Source organism: Capricornis sumatraensis, chromosome 2, assembly GCF_032405125.1.
Source record: "Capricornis sumatraensis isolate serow.1 chromosome 2, serow.2, whole genome shotgun sequence".
NCBI classification, from domain to species: Eukaryota; Metazoa; Chordata; class Mammalia; order Artiodactyla; family Bovidae; genus Capricornis; species Capricornis sumatraensis.
In genome coordinates this window covers 151,734,723-151,753,029 of record NC_091070.1, presented here as the reverse complement: position 1 = coordinate 151,753,029, position 18,307 = coordinate 151,734,723, and the positions used below count along the sequence as shown (strand labels likewise).

The window sequence follows — 18,307 nt, the reverse complement described above, 5'->3', positions numbered from 1 at the left end:
TGGCTTAAAGCTCAACATTCAGAAAACGAAGATCGTGGCATCCGGTCCCGTCACTTCATGGCAAATAGATGGGGAAACAGTGGCTGACTTTATTTTTCTGGGCTCCGAAATCACTGCAGATGGTGATTGTTGCCATGAAATTAAAAAACGCTTACTCCTTGGAAGGAAAGTTACAACCAACCTAGACAGCATATTAAAAAGCAGAGACATTACTTTGCCAACAAAGGTCTATCTAGTCAAGGCTTTGGTTTTTCCAGTGGTCATGTATGGATGTGAGAGTTGGACTATAAAGAAAGCTTAGCGCCGAAGAATTGATGTGATTGAACTGTGGTGTTGGAGAAGACTCTTGAGAGTCCCTTGGACTGCAAGGAGATCCAACCAGTCCATTCTAAAGGAGATCAGCCCTGGGTGTTCACTGGTAGGACTGATGTTGAAGCTGAAACTTCAATACTTTGGCCACCTGATGCGAGGAACTGACTCATTGGAAAAGACCCTGATGCTGAGGAAGATTGAGGGCAGGAGGAGAAGGGGACGACAGAGGATGAGATGGTTGGATGGCATCACCGACTCGATGGCCATGGGTTTGGGTGGACAGGGATGGAGAGGGAGGCCTGGCATGCTGCGGTTCATGGGGTCACAAAGAGTTGGACACGACTGAGAGACTGAACTGAACTGAATACACAATAAACAAAATTTTAACTTAATGCACACCTCATGACTATCTTGCTCGTCACACTAATCTTGAACTTAAGTGACAGACTGGGGTCAACTGAGAGGAAAAGAATGTTAGGGACCACACCATAAAAGTGGTTCCTAAAACAAGAGCAAACTCTCTTATATACACTTACCAGGTTCCTAATTCTAGTCACTGTGGAATGGGAAAGTTTTAAAAGTGCCATCAAAAAAACAGTAATACACAATAGTCCTCTGCACCATCAGAGCACTATGAAATTCCAATATTAAATTTATGTCATATGAAAAACTAATACCACCAAAGAAAACATTACAGTTCTATAAAATGAGGAGGAAAATTGTACTCACCACTAGAATGTTTTGCTGCTTCTATTTAATCTCCTAAAATGCACTGACAAACCAATATTAACTAAAAAAACAAAATATAAAATACTTAACTTACTTTTTCATTTTTTTAGAGTTATACTTGACTTGGTAAGCTGCCTGGATTAATTTGTCTGGACCACCATCAAACTGATGTGGAATGACCTTCTGAAAGTGCTAAGATACAACAGAAGAAAAACATAAGAATTACTTAGTGCCATTTATTATTCACCAATACATAGTAAAATCTAAAGACATTTAAGAAATCAGGACCTGGCTTACCTGTAACATCCCTTCCATGTCGAGTTGCATCAGTTCTGCCTGATTCATCTGAAGAAGCGCTAATCCTACCCGAAACACTATTTCTAAACCCTGAAGAATCAAATTATAAAGTCAAATTTAACTTACTCTTCCACAACAACTAATCACTCAAAAGAATATTAAGGTAAACACTTAGGTACCTTAACTAGAGGAGAGCACACATTTTCTGTAAAGAGTTGGAAAACAAATGTTTTAGGCTTTAGGAGCCCTACCTATAAGTGTCACAAATAATCAACCCTGGAATTGCAGCTGAAAAGCAGACACAGACATCATATCAACAAACAGTGATGGCTATGTTCCAAGAAACTTTATTTACAGAAAGGACAGATTTGGCAGGCAAACCAGGATAGATCAGTACATGATTCATAGTTTCCTGGCTCCAGACTAACCGAATTAAGCTATGTTATATAAATTGATCTTCCCAAGATGTAATTAATAACAATTAATAACATTCTTAGGTGCTCTCTATCACTGATCACCTACCCTTACCTTCCTACCTTCTCAGTCAAAATACCGAAGACAAAGGATCACCACTACATGTCAGTGACAATTAAAAGGACTACCTGCAAGGTGTTCATGGGATAGAAGAAAATTATACTCATTACTTCTTCTTTGGGTAACAGATGCATTGCAACAATATTAACTGTAAAGGAAATTTTAACCCTCACTAATTCTCACTAAATCAAAAAGGAGGTAATTCAGATCTGATTAAGAGTACGGGCTCCTGATTTTGACTGCCTATGTTTGAATCTTGGTTACTATACCACTTATGTGTTATGTGTCCATAGACAAGCTACTTAATCTTTCTCTAAGTATCAGCTTCTTCACCTGTCATCCATCAAATGAGGAGATGAACAGTACTCATAGGGATCTTATAGGATTAAATGAGATTATCCATGCAAGTAGTTTAGCATGGAACACATGAGTCTCCTTTATTGTTCTCCTCATTGCCTAGCTCTCATTAACCCAGTGATTCCTTTGCTCAGTCTGGTAAGTTGCCCACTAACTTACCTCAGACATAAAGATATCAAATATCCTTGTTGCGATTGGTAGTGGAAAAGTTGTAAGGAAGATAGTCAGAAACCATGATGATGCATACATTGAGGTATGAAAACTCTGAGACTGAAAATGCACAAAGAGCTCTGGAAGGTGCTCCTAAACAGAAGAAAGGAATTAACTAAAACACTATAAAACTGAGTATTTTAAGCCAAACTATTGTACACATACTAAATTAGCCCTTACCAAACATAAACATAAAAATTCAGGAATCACATGGAAGAAATAAGAGGCAGAAGTGGACACTTTAGATAGTGGTTACTATTTGGAAAAGGAAGAAAGGAAAAAGGATGTGGAGTTGGAACTTAAAAAGTTGGAACTTTCTAATGATTTCTTAATAAGAAAAACTACAATAAATAAGTAAAATTTTTACAATTTTCTTTACTTTTATATAAACTATAACATTTTCAAAAAAAAATTGTTTTTAAAGGAAAGATGCTATGTTGAAATACTTTCAGGTGCTATATAACCCTGACTGCCTATCCTAAGCTCCCTTCTCATCCGAGATACTTCAGCAACTCTAGTAATTCAAAACATAAATGACACATTAACTGAAAATAAACCAAGGGAGTTTAAGGTTGATAAAAATAAGCTTACTATTTAAAAGACCAATAAGAATCATCAAGACCTACTTTGTCTTTCTCTTTAAAATGCAAAAACATTTGGTATATCCCTTTCTTCTCATCACACATAGAAAAGGTAAAGGATTTTAAAATTCCTGTGGGTAAGGCTGCCAGGGAAATGGAGACTTTTCTCAGGAAAATGGCTCTTATCCCAGCTGAATCCTTAACTTATAATCTTAAATTTTGCTTACCTAATGGAAATGTAAGTAAATGGAGAATATTTATACCATTACACCACAGGGAAAAATACCAAATCTACTTATATAAATACAAAAATTAAATCCAGCAAGGTGAAATACTTTAAAGGTATTTTTTACTTGGTTTTGATTCCTCTCTTTCTCTTCTCTTTACCCTCAGACAGTCAATAAGACTATGAATCTTAAATTAACAATATAAAAGGATAGAAACAGTAATTTTTTTAAGATTACAGGTTAGCAGAAAAAGTGAGATGAAAGGCAGTAAAGAAAGGTAGGGGAAAGGCGGGAGAGAATTGAAAAGATGAGATCCCATCTCAAAGGAAATGAATTGTATCAGCGTCCAAATGTCATGGGCTTCTGTAGGAGAGCATAATCTACATAAAATAATGTGATCAACACGGCATAATAAAGAAACTCATGCACCTAGGTTATGATATATTTGGCACAAATGTTTAAGATTTGAACATAAAAATTGTAGTAAAGTTCCAGATGATCTACCTGGCACAGCACCTAACTGGGAAGTAAAGTCTAAACTGTGGGTTAACGGACCAACAAATAATCATGTAATCAAAACTGATTTTTTTTTCAGTTGCTTTAATGCTTTTGACATTAAATTTGCTTAGTTGTCACTCAAACCAAGATGACAAAAAATATAAAGGCAGTATGTTTTTGGTTAACACCACACTGTTACCTGAATCATGCATTCAAACTGGTACATACAAAGGCCTAATTCTGCCATACTTGGTTTAAAAAGTTCACGAAGTCTATAATCTTGCATTAATTTAACAAATACACAGAAAGCTTCTTCTTCTGGCATCTGCATTAGGAGGAAAAAAAGCAACATCTATTAATGTTCTGTGATAAACAAATAAGCTAAATACATTTAAACTAAGTACTTATCCAACTATAACCACTGTTTTGAGTGCCAAGTGATATAATATTAAGAGCAATGGACTAGGACTCAGAAGATTCTAACTTCCCATTCTACCACCATCAATGAGAAATTAGGCAAATCTTACAACTGAGACCAGCTGCCTCACTTGCCTAACTCATGAATTCAATCAACAAATATTCATTTAAAGCTAGATACTTCTCTCTCTCTCATACACAAGTGAACAAAATAGTCTACTTTCAGGGAGTTTGAACCTTCCAGTAGGGGGAGATAAGACAATACATGGTGGTTTAGTCCCTAATAGTGCCGACTCTTGTGATCCACCCTGTAGCCTGACAGGCTCCTCTGTCTATGGGATTCTCCAGGCAATATATGGAATAAATCAATTAATATATGTCAGATGGTGCAAAGCGCTATGGAAATAAGACAAAGTAAAGCAACAGGGAATCCTGGGGAGATACGTTCTATTTGTTTATAGGTAGGTCAGAGAACATCTCTTGGTAAGGCAACATTGGAGCAGAATACTGAAAGTGAGGGGACAACTGAGAGAAGAACAGTACTGAGAGAACAGTACAGATGTCTTGAAATGGAAAAACGAGCGGCATGCTCAAGGAACAATAAACGGGGGACTACTAAATTAGGAGTGATGTTACAAATGAAGGTATGGTTACAGAGGAGAAATACAACAAACCAAACCTTAGGATTTTAGAAACCACTGTAAGGACTTGAACTTTTATCTTAAGTGAGATGGGAGGCTTTTCACGGGTTCTGAGCAGAAATGTAATTAGGGTTTTAAAGGTTTCAATTTCACATTTTGTGTGTAACTCACTAGATAATTACATCAACTAAGATACTGAATATAAAAGCTCTGTAGAGTTACACAGATATTAAATTTAGATACATAACATACAAATTACTGTGTGATCTTTTTTTTTTGGTCATGCAGAGATCTGAGTTCTCCAAACCCATGCCCTGGGAGCATACAGTCCTAACGATAAAATTTTCTAATGTTCATTCACTCACACTATACCAGTGTGTTTCAAAAGAGGAAACCTCAAAAGGTCTCTAAGCACTTTTCTTATTGAAGACTACATTTATTAACAATACATTTTCCCTGGCCTCAACACCGGCAATGAACAGGAGCCAAGAACTATTCTTAGCAAAACTCATCCTTCCTTCCTTCCTCCCAACACATATCTTCATTAATCCTATCAAGCTTTATAGCCTCACTGATTTTTATGTCAGTCACTACAAGAAACCCAGTATCCTAGAACACTCATCCCATGTGCTTCCAGTGCTTCCATAATCTACCCCATTTCTAATATGCCCTAAACCTTTTACACAGCACTTTCTGGAACTAATAGCCTGCCATCAATAAAATATTCTATCTATACCCTCAATCCCTTCATCAAATGTTCTTTCACTGTCTTTCTCTAAGTGAAACCTGACTCCCCCTAAGGATACTTCAAAACCGAAATCTGGCTGTCTCCTGAGGAAGCTGTTTTCTCTCCCTCGGCACTGGAAGAGGGCAGGGGTAGAGACGCTCATGTCCCTCCTTGGACCTCAATGCCTTATTGCAACTAACTGCCCCTTCTCTCTGATACACATTTTCTCTATGACACCGAGTTAATAAGAATCATGTCTTTTGCAAAGGTCTAGTGGGGACACTATTTACCCAATTTTAAAGCAGTACTAAGATTACACAAAACATATACCCAGTACTCTTAACTATTTTAACACCATGTCTGACTCACCTAGAGTCAGACATCCTGGAATGCAAAGTCAAGTGGGCCTTAGGAAGCATCATTATGAACTAGTGGAGGGGATGGGATTCCAGTTGAGCTATTTCAAATCCTAAAAGAGGATGCTGTGAAAGTGCTGCACTCAATATGCCAGCACATTTGGAAAACTCAGCAGTGGCCACAGGACTGAAAAAGGTCAGTTTTCATTTCAATCCCAAAGAAAGGCAATGCCAAAGAATGTTCAAACTACTGTACAATTACACTCATCTCACATGCTAGTAAAGTAATGCTCAAAATTCTCCACTTCAACAGTATGAGAACTGAGAACTTGCAGATGTTCAAGCTGGATTTAGAAAAGGCAGAGGAACCAGAGATCAAATTGCCAACATCCGCTGGATTATAGAAAAAGCAAGAGAATTTCAGAAAAACATCAACTTCTGTTTCATTGACTATGCTAAAGCCTTTGACCGTGTGGATCACAACAAACTGTGGAAAATTCTTCAAGGGATGGGAATACCAGACCACCTTATCTGCCTCCTGAGAAACCTGTATGCAGTTAAGAAGCAACAGTTAGAACCGGACATGGCACAATGGACTGGTTCAAAATTGTGAAAGGATATATACTGTCACCCTGCTTATTTAACTTATATGCAGAGTACATCACGTGAAATGCCAGGGTGGATGAAGCACAAGCTGAAATCAAGATTACCAGGAAAAATAACAACCTCAGATATGCAGATGCCACCACCCTTATGCAGAAAGTGAAGAGGAACTAAAGAGCCTCTTGATGAAGGTGAAAGAGGAGAGTGAAAAAGCTGACTTAAAACTCAACATTCCAAAAATGAAGATAGTGGCATCTGGTCCCATCACATCATGGCAAATAGATGGGGAAACAGTGGCAGACTTTATTTTCTTGGGCTCCAAAATCACTGCATATGGTGACTGCAGCCATGAAATTAAAGATGCTTGCTCCTTGGAAGAAAAGTTATGACAGACTTAGACAGCATATTAAAAAGCAGCAACCCTACTTTGGCAACGAAGGTCCATCTAGTCGAAGCTATGGTTTTTCCAGTAGTTATGTATGGATGTGAAAGTTGGGCTATAAAGAAAGCTGAGTGCCGAGGAATTGATGCTTTTGAACTATGGTGCTGGAGAAGACTCTTGAGAGTCCCTTGGACAGCCAGTCCATCCTAAAGGAAATCAGTCCTGAATATTCATTGGAAGGACTGATGCTGAAGCTGAAACTCCAAAACTTTGGCCACCTGATGCAAAAAACTGACTCATTAGAAAAGACCCTGATGCTGGGAAAGACTGAAGGCAGGAGAAGGGGACAACAGAGCATGAGATGGTTGGATGGCATCACCGACTCAATGGACTTGAGTTTGAGCAAGCTCCGGAAGTTGGTGAAGGACAGGGAAGCCTGGCATGCTGCACACCATGTAGTCACAAAGAGTGTGACACTACTGAGCGACTGAACAACAGTAACAGTGGAGAAACAGTTTCTGATTCCTACAGTGCTCTTATCTATCAAGATATGTGATCTTGGGCAAGTCACGGAACTTTTATTGCATGTTTACCATGTGTCAAACACCATGCTAGCCTATTACATATATTATATAACCCTCATAATGAATCTAAAAGTAGAAGTAGTACCTAATTAAGGCTAAGAAAAGGATGTTAAAATAATCTAGCCCAAGGTTACAGAACTCAGTGTAGAACTGAGTTGCAAAAACAAGCCTATATGACTCAAAAGTTTTCTCCAAGATTTCTTTTCAAGTTATATTTCAGTTTGAGACTTAATACAACAGTAAGATAGACTTTTAAAATTTTTTCAATAATGCTAAATAGATAACACCACATGCTATTTCCTGTCAAAGCTATGACTTACTGTCCTGTCCTTGACTTTCAAAAACACCCCACCCAATACAAGCCACTGCCAATGGAAATGTGTTTATCCCTAAGGCAGCAGAAGTGACTGAGTACCTCTATTTTTAAGCCTATAATAAGAGAGGTGTAACAAGCCCTCAGTTCTGTGACAAATAAAAGTACTGTATAAACTTCCAAAGACACTGTATATCATAACTATGACTTGTGTGTGCATGTAGCCTTGCCACACAATATGGGGGACCTTAGTTCAATAAGGGATCAAACCCACCAGAGAAGTCCCATAAAGTAAGATTTCTATAGAAACACTTTAATCAGTCCTCCTTAGCTGGGAAAAGATTATTCCTCATTAAATACAGACATATAAGATTCCAAATGTAGATAAGATGAAATTTGATTTAGTGGCAGGATATTTACCATGTGTTATTTTCAACATGTTTAATATTTTAAAGTGCAAACTAAATGTTCTTATTTAGATTATGCTTAGGAGAAAAACACCCAAAATCCACTTACTAAAAACAAGGATGATTTTTAAATTCTCCAACTTTAATACTTATATAACTTACCTGCATAAGCAGCAATCCAACTATAAAAGCACTTCCTTGACAGTAACCAACCTCACGATCCACTAAAGAATACGCCTAAAAAGTAAAAAATGTTGTTCAAAATACTTTATCATGATATAGCATACCTTCCTTCTCTACAAGCCTAAAAATGGTGAGAATGTGGGTTAAAGACCATTTATTTTTTAGAGAAGCTCTTGCTTGCTTTGCTGTACATGCTATCCTACCCTATATGATTTACTACATAAAATTTTCTTTTGATGATTTACGAATTAGGAATTGTCCACTCTTAAGGACAAGAAAATAAAGGAATTTGTACTCAGGGAAGTGGCAAAGCTTAAAAATCATTAAAAATAATGTAGCTGATAGAGTAAAATTTGAGTAGGATGATGGTAAAGCACTGACAAAATTGATATGGTTTAACAAGAAATCATAATTTCACAGGGGTAGCTAAAAGGGAAAGGAATTATGCAAAGAGAAAAGACAATATTGAAGAAAAAATTACAATGCCGCAGACTTTCAAGGGTGAGGAGCTCTTAGTGACGCTGGCCACGGCAAACAGAAAATTGGCTCCCAGATTGTGAAACTCATAGAAGGTGAATTACTCATTTTCATGAAGGGTCTTCTCTATGGTATGTATAGGTTATTTGACTTCAACTAATACCAAGCAATGTAAGGAATTTTCCAAGAGTTCTCCAAATCAGACAGCAACTTAAACATCAGAATTAAAGTCAAAATTATGCTAAAATCAAATTGATTGCCAAAGCAACTGATTACTAGGATGAGTTCATACTTCATTATGAGAAATGTTTAATTTCAACATAAGAATTTATTTCACACCCCCCAAAAAAATGAATAAATAGAACTTACCTTCATTACATTAAACAAAACTTCCTGTCCAAGGCTATCTTTTTCCTTAAAAAAATTGTGTTCAGGATAAGTTCTAGCAATGTCCCTTCGGATCAACTTTTCACAAGGTGAGGTCATTTTCAGGAGTTCTGAATACTGATCCTTAATTGGCATACTTTGTGCACTGCACAAAAGTTGCCAAACTATTGCTCTAAAATGATGGGGTATCCCTTTACGAACAAGTTCCTAAAAAAAAAAAATAAAATAAAAATGTTTAAATGACTTATTTAGGCTTCCTACCTTGAAAACCACAGGGATTGGAAGCTGGAGTGGAGTAGATGACGTTTTCAAAAAAAATTTTTTTCTTTTTACTTTCTCAAATTTTAATTCACAAAGCTACTTTTATAATAAGACTAGGGAACTTTTTAACCAAAGCTAAGATTTGGCTAAGATACTGATGTATTATGTTCTGATCAGAGGAACAACAATGCTGCGGATAAATTCCTGTCATTTCACTCAGAGTATGGCTTCTCAAGGTATTAAGGAACTGATAATCTGCAGAGCTGTGAATGACATGGTAACCATGATCTTTCAATGGGCTGTTTTATGCTTAAAAAAAAAAAAAAGTAAAATAATGATAACTAAAGGATTTTGGATGTCACCACTTCATTTCTGAATCTATATTTCTACAGCTAGGAGACTTTTATAATAGCTGATAACTGCAAATCAAAACTTCTATTGGCACAATTGAAGAAAACATATAAAGCAAACCTCTTCATCATAGCACCTGGGAGTACTAGAATCCAATTTTTTTTTTTTAATCCTCTATCAATCTCTGCCTGATGAGATAAGAGGAAGAACTTCAGCAAAGAATATGAATACCTTTACTTGTTTCTCCTTCTTTTTGCGCACATCTTCCCATTCATTAACAACTCTTCCCCAAAGAATCCAAGAGTCTTCTTCAAGGTGACTGAGGTTGCTAGAGGCTGATGAACTTGATACCAGGGAGGAGCCACTGTTCCTTCTTGATCCATTTACAGATCTTAAAGACTTACTATCTGTCTCTAACAATCTAAAATATAATTAAAAATTGTTCAAGATCTCACAGTGACAGTAGATGACAATATTAGAGGAAACACTGACTAAAACCACCCACCCAGGCCAGGCACCATAGTAACTATTTGCGTGAGTATTTTACCACAGGAGGTCTCAGTAAGGAACATGGAACTAATAAGCTACCACCAAATGGAAGAGTTCAGGAAAGGCCAAAAGGAGACACCACCTGTCCTATCACCTCCCAGGATTCTGAAATCCATCTTGCCTGAGCAATAGGTATGCCACCAGGAAGGACTCTTTTTTGAGAGTGATTGGCCAGAAACAACCCAGAAACTAATCTCATCAATGCAAAACCTGAGACAGCAAGCCACATAGCGGAGCAGTCCTCCTGGATTCCCTTACCCTCCTGTTCTCTGACTAGGTGCCCCTTCCCAATAAAGTATCTTGCTTTGTCACCATATGTACCTCCTTGGACAATCCATTTCCGAGTGTTAGACAAGAGCGAGCCCACTCTCAGGCCCTGGAAGAGGTCCCCCTTCCTGCAATAACATGATGATACTTAAGGGCTTCACTATAGCAATTTAGCCATATTTTTAAAATATATGTAATTTTAAAAACATTTGGTTGACATCTACAAAATTGATTGCTATATATTTTTTTCTACTAAGAATAGCAATTTAAAAATTGATAAAGTAAATTATGTTAAATATTTTAGTGCTATTAGTCTCATCATAATTTCCCTTTATCTCCACTAAAAATTCAAATTAGAAGAAATCTTCTGGGGAGAAATTCATTGGGAAGGCTCCAGGGAAAAAGAAACTATACTTGGAAGAGGTATTAACTAATTTTATGGAAGAACTAATCCTAACATGTTTAAAATGTGTCTAGGACTAAAAAAGTAAGGCAGACACACAAATTAATCAAATCTTTTGTCTCTTTCAATTTTGCTTCACCCAGGTATAACTGATCTGCCCAAAGAGTGTTTTGTCTGGCTCATGCAATGTTTGTGTAAAATAAAAAAATGAACAATTACTAAAACTAAAATTAGAAGGTTTCATTTGTTTATATACACACACATTTGTGTGTGTGTGTGTGTGTGTGTGTGTGTGTTAGTTGCTCAGTCATGTCCAACTCTTTGCAACCTGATGGACTGCAACTCACCAGGCTTCTCTAGCCATGGGATTTTCCAGGCAAAAATATCGGAGTGGGTTGCCATTTCCTTCTCCAACATATATTTGTATTTACAATTCTGGATCTCTTAAAAAACAAAAAGGGCAAAACTAGCCTATATTCCAGAAAAACAGGGTATAGCAGGGTAGAAGCTTCTCCCTTTAAATGAGAAAGGACTTTAATCCACTAACTCTCCATAAACCCTACTATCTCCCAGAAACTCAGGCCAGCTAACAACTGTCATTTATCACTGGACTTGCACTTTTAAATTGAGACCTCTTCACTGTTAAGGCCCTGTTTAAGGCCTCTTCCTTATCTGTAGAAAGACAGGTGAAGATAATTTCAGAGATCCATTCCATAACTCAATACAACATCAAATCCATTACTTCTTTCACATGTAAACAGGCTATCAAAAAAAAAAGGCTGGAAAATGTGGCTCTATCATTATTAAGATGTAAATTACATGCCATGGGGTCCTAAAACATCTATTTAACATGGATACTATTTACTTCCAGTAACTCCTTCAGAAAATCATCTGCTTAAACAAAAAATGCTCCCAATATTAACTTATGATGTATAAAAACTAATAAAGAAACATGAGTCAAATTATATTTAGCAGATTATAAAAAATCCCTTGCAAGCCACATTTATATCTTACTCATCTTTATATCCCTTTATATTGTCTTTGTATTTAGCTCAAAACAAAATACACTGAAAACTGACAGAATGGAAATAAAACTCAAATCCCCATATTAAAGAAAAAAAAAACTTCAAATACGAGATGATCAAACTCAATAACACAATAATATAAACTAGAAAACTTTCCTTATTCATGGTAAAATTTAATGCATTTTTTTCATGGCAACAGTAAATGAAATAAAATGTCCCAAATATTGCCAGAAATAGAAAAATTTATAAAACAGCTAAATTCAGGGTCAATTATTTGCTATAGTCTTTATCAGAAAAAAACTAATGATAAAGTTTTGCTTTAAATACTATTTTTCCATAGATATTATTTTAATAAGTCCACAATATAACTTATAAAAAAATAAGTGTATGTACAAAGTAATTTTATGTATGATTCTAAACCTCAAGATTTATAAATGGAATACAGAAACAAACTTTACAGAAATAACCTGAATCCAAGTTTATTTCACTTAATTATTCACTGAATGCTTGCTAACTTCCCTTATGGCTCAGCTGGTAAAGAATCCTCCTGCAATGTGGGAGACCTGGGTTCGATCCCTGGGTTGGGAAGATCCCCTGGAGAAGGAAAGGCTACCCACTCCAGTATTCTGACCTGGAGAATTCCATGGACTGTATAGTCCATGGGGTCACAACGAGTCTGACACAACTGAGTGACTTTCACTTTTTTAGGATTCCCTGATGGCTCGGACAGTAAAGTGTCTGCCTGTAATGCAGGAGACCCGGCTTTGATCCCTGGGTCAGGAAGATCCCATGGAGAAGGAAATGGCAACCCACTCCAGCACTCTTGCCTAGAAAATTCCATGGATGGAGAAGCCTGATGGGCTACATTCCATGGGGTCACAAAGAGTCGGACATGACTGAGTGACTTCACTATATGACAAATAATTAAATTGCACCACTACCATTAATAAAGACATGCAGTTAAAAAGGAAATACTGGTGTTTCCTAAGCTAAACAGAAATCTGAGATATAATGAAAGCATAAATGAAAAAGTACCTAAAAAGAAGGGTGTTTTGTTTGTTTTTTAACAGTCAGAAAGGTCTCAGAGATCTCCATGTTATAACTTTTAGGATAAGCAGGAAAACCAAATGAATTCATGGGTAGATTAGAGAAGAGAGTTAAGCAGTTCATCTTCAGAGAACAATGCAATAAGTACTACAAATATATAAAACTTTGAACACCATTACAAATGAAATATTCCAAGTACAGACTTTATATTATTTAAAGATACTGTCCCTGCCTTAATTCACATAATACCAAAAAAAAAAAAAAAGACTCAAAATGGACAACAGAGTTGAATATAAAAACTATAAAACGTCCTAAAAAAAACAGGAAAAAGTCTTCACAACCTTGGAAAACGCAAAATTTGTTAATGGGACACAAACAAACATTAACCATAAAAGAAAAAATTGACTAAAAAATACTAAATTGCATTTCAAATTTTAAAAGCTCTACTTTTAAGAAAACGAAAAGGTAAGCCACAAACTGAAGAAGAAAAAAAAAAAAGAATATCGTCAACATATGCATCTAACAAAAGACTGGTATCCAGAATACAGGAAGAACACTTACAACTGATAATTAAGAAGGCAAACAACACATTCTTTAAAATGAGTAAGAGATTTAAACTGACACCTTCCAAAACAAAATAGTCAAGTGGCTGATAAGCAACTGAAAAACATTCAACATCCTTAGTCACCAAAGAAACCCAAGTTAAAACCACACCATGTACACAATCAGCATGGTTACAACTTTAAAGACTGGCCATACTAAGTGCTGCCAAAGATGAGACCAGTTGTGACTTTAATACATCCATGTCAGTAGTATGTAAGAGTTCAACCACTATGAAGACTATTTGGCAATTCTTCATAAAGTTGAATACATTTTTATATGACAGCAAGAAAAATGAAAACCTACATCCACAGAAAGACTTACAATTTAAAGTTCAGAAAAGCGTTATTCATAATAGTCAAAGTCCAAAAACAACCCCTATATCCAGAAAGATAAATGATCAAATTGTGATACATTCATTCACTGCAACATCACTCAGATACAAACTGCTGCTGATACATGACATTAATCTTATAAACATTAGGTGAGAGAAGTGAAGTATAGTGTTACTTGCTCAGTCCTTTCCAACTCTTTGCAACCCCTTGGACTGTATGGAGCCCACCAGGTGAAAGAACCCTGATGCAAGAGTACATACTGCTTGATTCCACTTACAAGAAGTTCCAGAACACATACACTACAGAAGAAAAGCCTTTCTAAATATGACACCAAAAGCACAAATAAAATAAAGAATATATTTAAACTGGACTCCTCAAAATTTTAGATGTTCTGTACCTCAGTGGATGCCATTAAGAAAGTGAAAAGAAAACCCACAGAATGGGAAAAAATATGCACAACCCATAAGACTTCTATCTAGAATATATAAATAACCCTTACAACTCAATACTAAAAAGCCAATTAAAAAAGGGGCACAGAATAAGAATAGATAATTATCCACAAATATATATAATTGGCCAATAAACACACACAAAGATGATCTACATCACTAGTGATTAGGAAATGCCAGTCAAAACATAACAACACACTACTTCACAGTATGGCATTAAAATACGGCTATAATGAAAAAGACAAATAACAACAAGTATTGGTGAAGATATGGAGACACAGGAACCCTCAGACACACTGATGGAAATATAAAATGGTAAAATCACTTTGGAAAAACAGTCTGGCATTTTTTTAAATGGTTAAACATAGAATTATCATACAAACCAGCCATTCCACTCCCAGGTATATATTCAAGAGAAATGAAAATCTATGTCCACACAAAACCTACATAACAAGTGTTCATGGCAATATTATTCATAATAACCAGAGTGGAAACAATCCAAATATCCATCAAGTACTGGATGGATAAAAACACTGGTATATCCACAAGGTGTAGTATCATTCAGTCTTGAAAAAAAAATGAAGCGGAGATACAGGTTACAACATGGATGCTGGAACATGGAACCTTGAAAACATACTAAGTGAAAGAAGCCAGTCACAAAAGGAAACATGATATGACTCAATTTATATTCAATACCTAGAATTCAGAAAGCAGATTAGTTGTTGCTGAAGACTGGAGTGGGAGTAAGGGGAACAAGGAGGGATGGACAGTTGCTGCTAATGGATATAGTTTCTTTGGGGGGTGATGAAAATGTTCTAAAAATGATTGTGGTGATGACTGCAAAACTCTGTAAATACATAAAAAAAAACACTGAATTACACACTTCATATGGGTGAGCTGCATAGTATATGAATTATAGCCTCACCAAAAAGAATAAGCAAAATATATCCATGGCAATAAAAATCAGAAGAAAATTTTCTGGTGGAGGAGTTGATAAAAAGGGCACAAATGAATTTTCTAAAATGAATAAAACTGTCTACATATTAATGGGCGTGGGGGTTATACACAGGTGTATACATCTGTTAGGTGTTTATACCTGTTAAAGCTCAAACTGTACACTTAAGAACTGTGCATTTCTTTCTTGCAAATTATACATCAACCAACCTAGAGCCAGACATTCTGGATATGCGAAGTCAAGTGGGTCTTAGGAAGCATCACTACAAACAAAGCTAGTGGACATGATGGAATTCCAGTTGAGCTATTTCAAATCCTAAGAGATGATGCTGTCAAAGTGCTGCACTTTGGAAATTTGGAAAACTAAGCAATGGCGACAGGACTGGAAAAGGTCAGTTTTCATTCTAATCCCAAAGAAAGGCGATGCCAAAGAATGCTCAAACTACCACACAACTGCACTCATCTCACATGCTAGCAAAGTAATGCTCAAAATTCTCCAAGGTGGGCTTCAACAGTATGTTAACCATGAACTTCCAGATGTTCAAGCTGGATTTAGAAAAGGCAGAGGAACCAGAGATCAAACTGCCAACATCTGTTGGATCATCAAAAAAGCAAGGGAGTTCCAGAAAAATATCTACTTCTGCTTTATTGACTATGCCAAAGCCTTTGACTGTGTGACCACAACAAACCGTGGAAAATTCTTCAAGAGACAGGAGTACCAGACCACCTGACCTGCCTCTTGAGAAATCTGTATGGAGATTAAGAAACAACAGTTAGAACTGGACATGGAACAACAGACTGGTTCCAAATAGGAAAAGGAGTACGTCAAGGCTGTATGTTGTCACCCTGCTTATTTAACTTCTATGTAGAATACATCATGAGAAATGCTGGGCTGGATGAAGCACAAGCTGAAATCAAGATTGCCGGGAGAAATATCAATAACCTCAGATATGCAAATAACACCACCCTTACGGAAGAAAGTGAAGAACTAAAGAGCCTCTTGATCAAAGTGAAAGAGGAGAGTGGAAAAGTTGGCTTAAAGCTCAACATTCAGAAAACTAAGATCATGGCATGCAGTCCCATCACTTCATGGCAAATAGATGGGGAAACAGTGGAAACAGTGGCAGATTTTATTTTCTTGGGCTCCAAAATCACTGCAGATGGTGACTGCAGCCATGAAATTAAAAGATGCTTGCTCCTTGGAATAAAATCTATGACCAATCTAGACAGCATATTAAAAGGCAGAGACATTACTTTGCCAACAAAGGTCCATCTAGTCAAAGCTACGGTTTTTCCAGTAGTGATGTATGGATGTGAGAGTTGGACTATAAAGAAAGCTGAGCACTGAAGACTTGATGCTTTTGAACTGTGGTGTTGGAGAAGACTCTTGAGGGTCCCTTGGACAGCAAGGAGATCCAACCAGTCCATCCTAAAAGAAAGCAGTCCTGAATATTCATTGAAAGGACAGATGCCGATGCTGAAACTCCAATACTTTGGCCACCTGATGTGAAGAACTGACTCATTAGAAAAGACCCTGATGCTGGGAAAGATTGAAGGTAGGAGGAGAAGGGGATGACAGAGGATGAGACGTTGGATGGCATCACCAATTTGATGGACATGAGTTTGAGTAAACTCTGGAAGTTGGTGATGGACAGGGAGGCCTGGCGTGCTGCAGTCCATGGGGTCCCAAAAAGTCAGACACAACTGAGCGACTGAACTGAACTGAATGGTGGCTCAGCTGGTAAAGAATCCACCTGCAGTGCAGGAGACCTGGGTTAGATCCCTGAGTTGGGAAGATCCCCTGGAGAAGGGAATGGCTACTCACTCCAGTATTCTTTTCCAGAAAATTTCATGGACAGAGGAGCCTGGCAGGCTACAGTCCTTGGGGATGCAAAGAAATCAGACCATACTGAGCGACTAAACACTTTGACTTTTCACTTTCATAAAAATTTATTAAAAAATACTATCTCTGGTTAATGACATTAGGGATAGTAAGAATTAGGGGAGAAACTACTGCTTTATATTACTGAAAGCCCTTCAAAACTTTTTTTAAAACCATGATTATAATATGATCACAAAAACAGTGACAATTTTTGATATATTAAGTGTATCTATTTTATAAACAAAGGAAGGTATAAACACTACTTTCTCTTTTTTCAAATTTGTTGGTCATTCTATCAAAATTTAGAATTTCCCATTAAAAACTTTAGAATTTTTTTTCAATGCTATGGATATAATGAAGTCCTTCTGTCTGAGAGAATGAGAACATTTTCCAGAAGTAATACTTGAGCTGATACTATTAAGTCTCTCTCTACTAGCTACTTAATCATGGTATGTAGGAAAAGACTTTACATACTCATTAAGAATATGCAGACTTTACAGAATGTGTAGTTAGAATCATACATTTCTATTTATTTTTGCTAAAAGCAGTGACTTTTTTTTTAATCACCTCAAGAAGACTCCTAGACAGGTTGCAACCTAGTTTCAATCAAAATACTCTTGACATGGTAGTAAACCCGTACTGCCTGAAAATGTGAGCAGTTTTCAAAGACTATGTAGCTGGGCACCTGAGAAAGTGGCAATACAGCATTACTCAGAGGTCTGTGGCCTAGTGAGAAGTCTATTCAAAAGTTACTCATTTACCTTCCTTTCCCCAGGGCAGATGGGTTCACTGCCTTGCAAGGATTTACCACAAAAAAAAAAAAAAAAAAAAGGAAGCTACCTTCCCATCCCATCATAATTTTCTTATGACTAAAACAAGAAGAATTGAATTAAAGGAAAAGTATACTGGCCTGACAGGAACATTGTAGGTGATAATCAAAGGCATTCTCCATAGGTAGGTGT

General features: G+C 36.7%; 1 protein-coding gene across 4 annotated transcripts in view; it reads right to left on the bottom strand.

Annotated features, from left to right (window-relative positions):
- Window positions 1-18,307, bottom strand: part of EVI5 (ecotropic viral integration site 5) — a 170,289-nt gene that overhangs the window by 139,007 nt on the left and 12,975 nt on the right. For all 4 annotated transcript variants that reach the window (XM_068966552.1, XM_068966549.1, XM_068966551.1 and 1 more), the window contains exons 2-8: window positions 10,066-10,255; window positions 9,205-9,429; window positions 8,338-8,412; window positions 3,945-4,070; window positions 2,389-2,532; window positions 1,339-1,428; window positions 1,136-1,233 (exon numbers count right to left, since the gene is read on the bottom strand). In XM_068966552.1, the coding sequence (XP_068822653.1) occupies window positions 1,136-1,233; window positions 1,339-1,428; window positions 2,389-2,532; window positions 3,945-4,070; window positions 8,338-8,412; window positions 9,205-9,429; window positions 10,066-10,255 (948 nt within the window). The remainder of the gene's footprint in view (window positions 1-1,135; window positions 1,234-1,338; window positions 1,429-2,388; window positions 2,533-3,944; window positions 4,071-8,337; window positions 8,413-9,204; window positions 9,430-10,065; window positions 10,256-18,307) is intronic.